Genomic DNA, 10,459 nt, shown 5'->3' with positions numbered 1-10,459 from the left:
AGAAACTTCTAAAAACAATGAATCCCAAAGAAAAAAAATAATAATAGCGGCAAGTATTCTCCGCGTGGCATTTGTAAAAGAAAGTCTTTTGAAGGATGATTGTTCGTTTAAAGGAAAACCAGAGCGATATAGCTATAAAATTTGGTGGTGAAGAAAAATTTTGTTGCTTTAAACAAAATCATCAAACTAATTTCTCTGAAGAAAATGATATAGAAGAAAGTCTACTTTATGCCTCAAGGAAGGATGGATCTGAAGAGAACTAGATACATGATATCTAGACAATGGCTGGAGTAATTATATGATGAAAGATGAAAGTATTTTCTGCAATCTAGATAAAATCAAGAAAAAATTTAAAATTGGCAATGGAAAATTCATAGAAGTAATAGGCAAAGGCACTATAGTCTTGATACAAAAAGGGCAAGAGATATATCAATGAAGTTCTATTGGCCCCTACAGTAGAACAAATCTACTAAGTGTACGTTTGATGATGGGTAAAGGATACACTTTACATTTTGAAAGGCAATTATTGCACTATTTATGACTACAAAGATAAATCTCTAGTAATAACAAAACTTATAAAGTAGGAAAATAGATACTTTCAAACCAATAGAGATACACAAACAACGCTACAATGACGTCGCAAATGGATGAGTCGCGACTGTAGCACAGAAGATTCGAACACTTCCACTTCTACGAGTTGAAGATCCTTCAGCAAAAGAGCATGATGAGAGATATACCTATATCATAAAGAAGGTTAATGAAGTTTACGAAGGATGTTTGCTTGGGAAACAACATTGTCAACCATTTTTGTCCAAAAAATCTTGGAAAGCCAAAAGGTCGTTGAAGCTGATACATATAGATGTATGCGTTTCGATGCGTACTCCATCACATGAACAAAATAGATACTTCATTCTCTTCATATTTGATTACACTAGAATGACATTGGCATACTTTTTGCATGAGAAATCCCAAGTTTTTGAGATTTTCAAAAAATTCAAAAGTTGTCAAAAAGCAAAGCGATCGCAATATCATGACAATCAGAAGTGACATAGGTAAAGAACCCATTTCAAATGAATTCAACAAGTTTTGTGAAGATGAAGGAATGGAGCATCAACTCACCGTTGGATACGCACCAGAACAAAACAACATGTCGAAAAGAAAGAACAAAACAAGAACAAAGACAGCTAGAGCTATGCTAATGAAGAAATTTCTTCCAAAAACCTTCTGGGCGTAAGTAGTAACCACTGTGGTCTACTTATTAAATCGATGTCCTACCAAAGCAATACTAGACAAAACATCGAAAACCATTAGCAAAGCATCTCAGAGTCTTCAACTGCATTTGCTACACACATATTCCACAAGGAAAAATAGGTAAAGTAGATGAAAAGATAGAGAAATGAATATTCTTAAGCTATAGTAATCAATCTAAAGGCTATCGAGTCTATAACCTGAAACCAAAGAAGCTAATTATAAGTCGAGATGTTACATTTGATGAAGATGCTACCTACAACTAGGAGACTAGTTAAGTTGAAAGAAAAGCATCGATATCCTAGCACAACCACAAAAATCAGAGGGTAACATTGAGGAGAACAATCAACCAGATTCCTCACAACAATTAACAATAGAAGAACCAGTTGACTAACTAGAATCGTCCCCAAGAAGAAACATGAAAATTATAAATTAAAAAAATGTACCAAAGCTGCAACTTGATGATCGTAGAACCTGAAAGCTATGAAGCAACTTCAAAACAACCAAAATGGAAAGAAGTTGTGGACGAAGAAATAAAAATGATCAATAAAAACAACACTTGAGAGATTGTGGCTCATTCTCGAGACAAAGAAGTAATAGGAGTTAAGTGGATATACTTGACAAAGCTAAATGTTTATGGCTCAATCCGAAAACGTAAAGCAAGACTAGTCACCAAAGGATACTCATAGTGGTTTGGCATCGACTACAATGAGACATTTGCTCCAATTGGTCGAAACAACACATAAGAAGTGGAAATTTTATCAACTAGATGCGCAATCAGCATTTCTTAATAGCAATCTTGAAGAGGGAATTCATGTACAGCAATCTCAAGGATACGAAGTACAAGGTAAAGAAGATGAAGTTCTCAAACTAAAAAGTGTACTATACATATTAAAACAGGCTCTGCGAGCTTTGTAAATCGGAATAGACAATTACTTCATTGAGCAAAGATTCAAGAGGAGTCAAAGCGAACAAACTCTATATATTAAAATTCATGGTCCAAACAGTACACTCATAATCTTTCTATAAGTTGATGATCTCATCTATATAAAGACTGATGAATAGACGATCAAGAAATTTAAAAAAGACATGATGAAAACGTTTGAGATGACTGATCTATGATTAATGCACTATTTTCTTAGAATCAAGATAACTCTCTGAAGATGGGTCCACTACTCTATTAATGAAGTTCAAGATGGGAGCTTACAAGATAGTAAGAACAAGTAAGAATGCCCCTGAACAGAAACAAATCACTCGAACAAAAAGATGGTACTCCAAAATAACAAATCACAATTTCAAAACCTATTTGAAAGTTTCCTCTGCCTCACTGCTACAAGGTCAGACATAATGTATATAACCAACCTACTTTCAAGATTATTGCAGAATCCAAGTCAAGTATACTATGGAGCAGCAAAGTGGATACTAAGGTACCTCCAACGAACAAAAGACTGTGGAATATGGTATCGTCTACACCTTACTCAAAACTACTTGGGTATACTAATACTGATTGGGCAAGATCAGTGGATGATATGAAAAGCATATCATGCTTTGCATTCACACTAGATTCCAAAATATTCTCTCGAACATCAAAGAAACAGGTAATGATTAAGCAATATCACCTACTTAGTATATTGCAACAAAAATGGCAATAACTCAAGCTATATGGCTAAAGTACATACTTGAAGACATGGGAAAGCTACAGTATGAAACAACAGAGATCCACATTGGGGTTAAGTATCACTTTATTAGAGAAGCTGAAGCGAAAAAAGAGATAGGGCTCATACATTACAAACCTGAAGAACAATTAACATATATTTTCACGAAGGCTCTACCACGAGCAAAGTTCGAAGTACAAATTACAAATTACCGAGATAAGAATCAAGGAGGAGTTATAAAATTGGTGATGCCTATTTCTAGAACAAACTAGAGTATCTTGGACGGAAGGCAAAAATAGTAAATAAATAAAATATTAGAATTCTCTTGATTCACTTGGGAAGCAAGCAAACTTAATAAATAAAAATGTAGAATTATCTCGAGACTTGGCAACCAACATTGGAGGCTTATAAATATATGATGTTGGATTCAAATGTGTATAAGTGAAAAAAGCCTCCAGCCTGCTCTATTACAAAGCTTCAGCATCTTAATACTCCTTCATCCACTTTGTAAAATCTATTTTCAATAAATTATATTTTCCTCCTTCAACTATCTTGTTAAATTAAATCACTCCCTGCTATTTTCATAATAAAATATACACCACATAAATACACTAAACCATCTAAATCTGTTCACTGTAAAAACCATCACCTAATTACCTCTAATTAAATTGATAACATATAAGCATGGATTAATCCACAAAATTAGCTAGAGGTACAGCCTCAAGATCATAAAATGGGAAGGAATTTTCCATCGGCCTCTACATTGCAATAATCAATTTAAATGGGCGTAATGATCATGGTAATTTGGAATTTTATTTTCCACTTCTGTTTTTCTTTTTGTCATTTTTTTATATATTAATAAGATTAAATGGTAAATGTTAAGTGGACTCACGATTTTTCCTCTAAATTTTGTCATCTTCAAGGCATGAACTTATATAATGGACAAATTGGATGGCAAGTGACGGAAATGACATTCTGTGAAAAAAATTAAGTGGAAATGGGAATACAGATAAGAATAAAATGATAAGTTTTTCATTAATTACCCTTTTATGCAAAAGCTTTATTCCATCAAATATCTCAGTATCAAACTTTCATTTATCTAAAAAATCTCTAATATTTTGTCCTCTCTTTCTCAATTCTCACGAACTGTTCACCCTCTTTCACATCCAATGGATCGAGGTTGTCTGTCAACAGCAGCCTATAGGCATCGCTTATTCTTTAGCATCTCTTTACTATTTGGGGTAATTTTCAATCATTTTAGGGCAACAGTTTTTTGCAATGAATCTTGTCCAAAGACTCGCTTAGGCAATCAAATTGTTAATCAATGGTTGAATGATAATTTTGTTGAATTTATTAAGAGTGATATAATTAACAATATTTATTAAAATATACATATACAACATTTTTAAAATATGAGAATGTGTTTGCAATAACTATAATAATGTATCGAAATGTATTCATTAGTGATCCACTTTTTTATTTTTTTTTTCATTTTTTTATTATTATTATTATTTATTATTTTTTTGCTGCTTGACTTTTGCCCACTCATAGAAAAATTCCTGAATCCACCAACATTGAAAAGAAATTGAGAAGGTACTTGTATTATTGTAACAAAAAGGATAATTACCATATAGAGGATCAGAAAATCTCAAATACTACTGTGGATTGCATAAAACAATTATTTCACTCGAAGTGAGTCTTCCAAGAACTTGGTGAAAACTTCAAAGAATTTGAATGTGTATGTAAGAATGAAATTATATCAAAGTGAGAAGGATGATTTTTTGTATTTAAACTTGAAAGACATTCCCATATTTATAAATTTTCAAACACAAGCCATGAATTGGAGCCAACTTTTCTTGGAAAGTTGCCAACTTTTTCATGAAAACACACAAAAATTTAAAATGAACGGCTAGTTTAGAATGCATTCACGTGATTATGAACCATAAGTTTGCATAGTTTAAGAGAATTAGCCTCGAGTTTTCAAATTAAATGCGATTCGAATGCAAAGTATATTCGCATGGTCACCACCAATTCATATTTATATGGCCCAACTTCTATCTTAGCCTAATTCATCCATTTGAAGGCACAACTATAACAGCTGTTTGTTAACTGTCTTCAAAGTGCTTTTTGGATCGAAACATAAATTTTCATTTGTTTTTAAGTCTTTCACTTGCTGTTGGAGGTCCATTGATTTGGTTTATTATATTAATTCATAATTTTTCACGAATTTTACGCTACACGATTTTTTAGTATTCCAATCTAAATTCTTTTGTGGAAATATATAAAAAAAATTTATATTTAAATTCATACACTGACGTATAAATTCTGTTGATCAAATAACTGAAGAAAAACAAAGAGGAGCATATGTATGATCAGTAGTCCACTTTCATTAAATAATATAATTACAACTGCTAGATCAAATGAAATTACATATAACATATATGCCATGTTCGGTAAGAGGATTGGATAGTTTTAGATATGAACAAAAATAAACTAAAATCTTGTTCATTATATTATCTATTCCTATCCAATACTGCATATCAAATAGGGATGTATTTACATTGGAGCTGGAGCACAATCATGAGATGAAGATGGAGAAGGAAAAGGAGCAGCGGCAGACATTGGACCAGCAGCCGCAGAAATAGGGCCAACAGCTGTACCAGAACTTTGAATCTGAGCCATTGAACGACGTGAATTTGCTCTTTGAGATTTGCACAGATCAGGTAAAAATGCGCCTGTCAATTGTTAGCAAATACCATATTAAAAGAGGCAAACAATCACTGCATCGAGTTCCCATTTATGAAAATTATTTACATATCATGACTTCAATAAAAAAAATTATACGGGCTGTTCATGAGAGTGGTCGTGTTGAAACAAAAAAAATAATAAATTTGTTCGATAATTAATAAGTTAAACTTTTACATGAGGTTGTTTTGGGGGGTTGGGGGAATTGGGTGTTGTGAAGATCACCTTCTCCGAGAGCCAAATTGTAGTAAAGATCAACAATGTTGGGACAGTTCTGGTAACACTGTGGGGAGCATAGCTTGGCGGTGAACTGAGAGTCGAGGAGGGTATCTGATGAGATCCCGACAGATTTCCTATCAACCCCACATACATCCACGCATTCATCAGCCTCAATATAATCGTGCAAGTTAATAGCAACCACTTCAGATGTCTTGCATTGGAAGTCCATAGTTCCATCATTTGATGCGTAGGTCTCTAGCAGGCATCGTTTCCCAGAGGACGCGATTGAGAACGAACACAATCCAACTGGCAATTCCTCACAGATTAATTCCCCTGCATTGAAGAAAGAAGAGAAACAAAAGTGTTAGTCAGAACGAGATCAGACAATAGTTCGAGAAAATTAATGAAAGAATTAGTATTGTGGATACCAAGTGCTCCCTGGAGGAAGAGGGCAAAGGCAAGGAAGACAATCAGTTTCATTTTTGTACAGAAGCTTGATTTTTTGCCTTGGAAGAGTTGATTTTTCCTGTGGCTTGATGATGTTGGGAATGGAGTGAAGTGATTTCCTGCAGAACTTACATGCAGTTTTTTTTTGGTTAAATTTTTTATTTTTTTTCCCACGTCGTAGCCTGGTTTGAAATTTTGAAAGCTGGTCTTGGATCCAATTCTAAATATATGTAATCATATTTAGTTGGAATGAGATTACGCCACATTTAGTGGGAATAAAAATCAAGATTTTATTTTAAGTCTAATTCAAGAATTAATTTCAATCACATATTTAATAGGACTCACAACTTTTGAACCATACATTTCATTAAATTTTATCAAAATATACTAAAAAATTTAATAGTAGTCCCTACCAAACAAGGGTGATACTTCAATAAGCAGGGGTGGTGCCGATTGAGGATAAATTAAGATACGAAAGGCTTAGGTAGTTGGGACATATTTTATGTCAATCCAAAGAGCTTTCCCTCATAAGAGGAGACAATTTTAGTGGAGCAAGTTAGAAGACGAAAGTTAAGATAAAAATCAATTAGGTTTGTGTTAGTTTCACTTATCTAGTTAGATCTCTTAGTAGATTATACCACGATAAGATTTTTTGCGATATGGGAATATAAAACTTGGTTTATTATTGTTATTGTAATATGGTCAATTCTTGTAAGTATACATACCAAAAAATTGTGTATAAAAAAATGTATTCTTAATTTCCTCTTATAAAAAAATTATTATAAATTACTATTTTTTAGTACTTCGCCTTGTCTGTGGGCAATGGTATCTCTTTTGTGGGTCATTGTGGGGCAGAATGGAATGTTAAGGATTGTTAATGAACTAAACATGATACTTCGCATAGTTAATCAAATGATTAAAATTGAGTTTATTGAGCAAAATATAGGCTATGCTTGCTGTACACTCTTGTGTATAGCAAGTTGTACACCCCTCTCATATGAGGGGGCCCCACGATTAACATGGGGCCGCCTCATGTGAGAGGGGTGTAAGCTTGTACAACTATTTTTGTTGTGCAATCAAATTTACCCGCAAAATACTGATGTGTACGGCTCCAACAACAAAAAAATTATTTTGATCTATATTTTTATTTATTAACTGGTTTTGCTGATATTTTGTCACTTCTACAGACAAAAGCTTTTTTTCTCACTACGTATACCACGTCAATTACTTTGTTCATTATGTTGTGCAGAAGCTCCTCGAGAAATCTTGATCCAGGCTTAGAAAAACCAACCAAACAAATGCCAATCGACAAGTTCAACCCAAACCAAACCAACACTTTAGTTGCCTCAAATTTTCACCCTCACACGGTTGCCTCTTTTAACCCATGAAGGATCAATGGAGTCGGCTGCCTCTTTCTCACTAACTCTCCTCTCTATTGTAAGTCAATCCACACACACTGCTGTTGGAATGAGGATGTATAAAGGATCAATTAGGTCGCCAATTTTGGGCCTAACTAATGGGCCTCTAACAAATGGCTTTATATATATCAAATCCAACTCAACAATTCCAACCACAAGTTGGGCCCTCCAAAAATGTCGGTTGTTTCCGGGTTGAGCCAAATCTATGTTGTTGATAAATTATCCAATATCTATTTTAAAATATTGTCCGAATTTATTGGGTATCAAAACCTGACACATTATTCCATCAACTTACTCTTCGTCAGCATCACTTCAACTTGTTGGCATCTAGGTAAGCCCGAAATTACCTCGGACACATCAAATGTGTCTTTAAATGTGAAACGTACATTATTATTATAAGAAGTCTTACAGAACATAAGCGAAACAGACAAAGATTCCTTCAATCTAATTCCATATGTTATGACAAAGTACATCTCAAAGATTCAAACAATACCATTAAAATGTCATTTTGCTAAGCACCCCGCCCTACACCCTACCCCCCAAAAAAAAATAATAACAAAGACATAAATACACTATAAATACCATCTTCTGCATGTACTCTCTGCAAGCATATAACTTAAGTCCATTCCCAACATCATCAAGCCAAACTTTTTTAAGTACAAATCAAGCTTCTGTGCTAAAATTAAAATTTTCATGTTCCTTGCCTTTACCATCTTCCTCCAGGGAGCTCTTGGTAATCTACAACACAAGTAATTTAATTAGTTTGCTCGGTCGATTGACCAGTCTCACGTAACGACCAACATTTTTGTTTCATTTCCCTCTTGGATGCAAGGGAATTATTACGCGAGGAATTGCCAGTTGGATTGTGTTCATTCTCAATCGCGTCTTCTAGGAAGCGATGCGTATTAGAGACATACTCATCAAATGATGGAACTATGGAGTTCCAATGCAAGACATCTGAAGTTGTTGCTATTAAATTGGACGAGTATAGTGAGGCTGACGAATGTGTGAGTTCATGTGGGGTCAATCGAAAATCAGTCGGGATCTCATCAGATGCCCTTCTTGACTCTTAGTTCACTGCCAAGCTATGCTCACCGCAGTGTTACCAGAACTGTCCCAACATTGTCGATCTTTACGACAATTTAGCTCTCGGAGAAGGTGATGTTCACAACCCCCAATTCTCTTTCAAACAACCTCGTCTAAAGGCCTTACTTATTAAATAACAAACAAATTTATTAATTTTAAGTCTTCAACAAGATTGTAGGGGCGGAGTGTTGGGGGACAAAAAAATTTTCTAATGAACTGATACATTGAAAAAAAAATTCAATTGAAATTTTTTCTTTTTTCTTTTTCTTTTTTTTTTTTACCAAAAAATTTTACCTTAAAAAATAAAATTAAAATTGGGCTCGAGGGGCAGGCCTGAGCTTTCCTCCATTCACCTCTAGCTCTCGCGAACTGCCCACAAACATTTTTTATTGAAGTCATAATACGTACACAATTTTCATAAATAGATACTCGACACAGTGATAGTTAGCATATGCTAATATGGTATTTGATAACAATTAACAGGAGCATTTTTATCTGATCTGTGCAAATCTCAACGAACATATTCACGCCGTTCAATGGCTCGGATTCAAAGTTCTGGTGCAGCACTTGGCCCTATTTCTGCTGCTGCTGGTCCTATGTCCGCTGATGCTCCTTCTCCATCTTCACCTGTAGATTATGCTCCAGATCCAATGTAAATACGTCCCTATCAGCTATGCAGTATTGGACTGGATTATACAATTAATGATCATGATTTTAGTTTATATTTGTTCATGTCTATTACCATCCAATACTATGTGTACCGAGCATGCCATATATGTTTTATGTAATTTCATTTGATATCACAGTTGTAATTAAGTATACTATTTAATGAAAGTAGACTATATCTTATTATACATAGGTTCTTCTCTATTTTTTCTAGAGTTATTTGATAACAACAATTTATACTAGTGTGTGTGAATTTAAATATTTTCTTTATAGATTTCGACAAGCATAAATGGATTGGAGAACTCAATAAAACAATGCAAAAAATGAAAAGAAAATCACGTCAGGACAAATTCATGTTTCAATCCGAAAAGCACTTTAAAGACAGTTGATAAACATCCCCTTCTTCACATAAGTGTCATTGTATTCAGCTCAGTACTTTGTTAGCAGAGAGATTTTCAATTTTCTTGCCAGAAAGAGTTTAGTAATCGATATATATCTTCTTAACCCAAAATAAATTTTATTGGATTTTCCAACTGAATTTACAAAAATTCATAATTGTGAGTTAATCCGCACCTGTTGTCTCCAATCTTTGATGATGTGGCATCTTTTAATTGGGAGACATTGAAGGGCACAAGAAATATGGACACCCCCCCCCCCAAAAAAAATTCCCATGACATGAACTAGCCTGTGTGGCTCAACAGTTGGCCCAAAAATGGGGCTTGGCCAGAGCCTCGAGGTGTTCCGGCTCGAACTTTTTCAGGACTATGCCAGTGGCACCGAGCGGAAGAGCCAAATTGACACCCTTATGTTCAAGGCATGCACTTATATTACGGACAAGTTGGTTGGAAAATGATGGAAATGACATGTTGTGCAAAAGTGGAAATGGGAATACAAATAATAGAAATGAAACGATAATAACATTACACTAGTCTAGTTTTCAACCTTATTTATACTTAAGCTATATTCGTCAAATAT

At 34.3% G+C, this 10,459-nt stretch overlaps 1 protein-coding gene and 1 pseudogene across 1 annotated transcript; one reads left to right on the top strand and one right to left on the bottom strand.

The window, feature by feature from the left end:
* Nucleotides 1-3,217: 3,217 nt before the first annotated feature.
* Nucleotides 3,218-6,400, bottom strand: LOC111386391. The gene is made up of 4 exons (XM_023010845.1): nucleotides 6,296-6,400; nucleotides 5,874-6,200; nucleotides 5,464-5,638; nucleotides 3,218-3,362 (listed from the first exon to the last, which is right to left on the bottom strand). Exons 1-4 carry the CDS (start codon nucleotides 6,345-6,347, stop codon nucleotides 3,218-3,220), a joined length of 699 nt encoding a protein of 232 aa, XP_022866613.1. The 5' UTR covers nucleotides 6,348-6,400.
* Nucleotides 6,401-8,425: 2,025 nt separating this feature from the next.
* LOC111386389 lies at nucleotides 8,426-9,474 on the top strand (annotated as a pseudogene).
* Nucleotides 9,475-10,459: the final 985 nt, after the last annotated feature.

The sequence above is a fragment of the Olea europaea genome, unplaced genomic scaffold, assembly GCF_002742605.1.
Source record: "Olea europaea var. sylvestris unplaced genomic scaffold, O_europaea_v1 scaffold3537, whole genome shotgun sequence".
In the NCBI taxonomy this organism is placed as follows: Eukaryota; Viridiplantae; Streptophyta; class Magnoliopsida; order Lamiales; family Oleaceae; genus Olea; species Olea europaea.
This window is presented reverse-complemented; position numbering and strand designations above follow the sequence as displayed.

Coding starts and splice junctions, on each gene's coding strand:
- LOC111386391 (XM_023010845.1), bottom strand. CDS start 6,347: ATGAAACTGATTGTCTTCCTTGCCTTTGCCCTCTTCCTCCAGGGAGCA. Junction 6,201..6,295: donor CTTCCTCCAGGGAGCACTTG/GTATCCACAATA, acceptor TCTTCAATGCAG/GGGAATTAATCTGTGAGGAA. Junction 5,639..5,873: donor CAATTTGGCTCTCGGAGAAG/GTGATCTTCACA, acceptor AACAATTGACAG/GCGCATTTTTACCTGATCTG.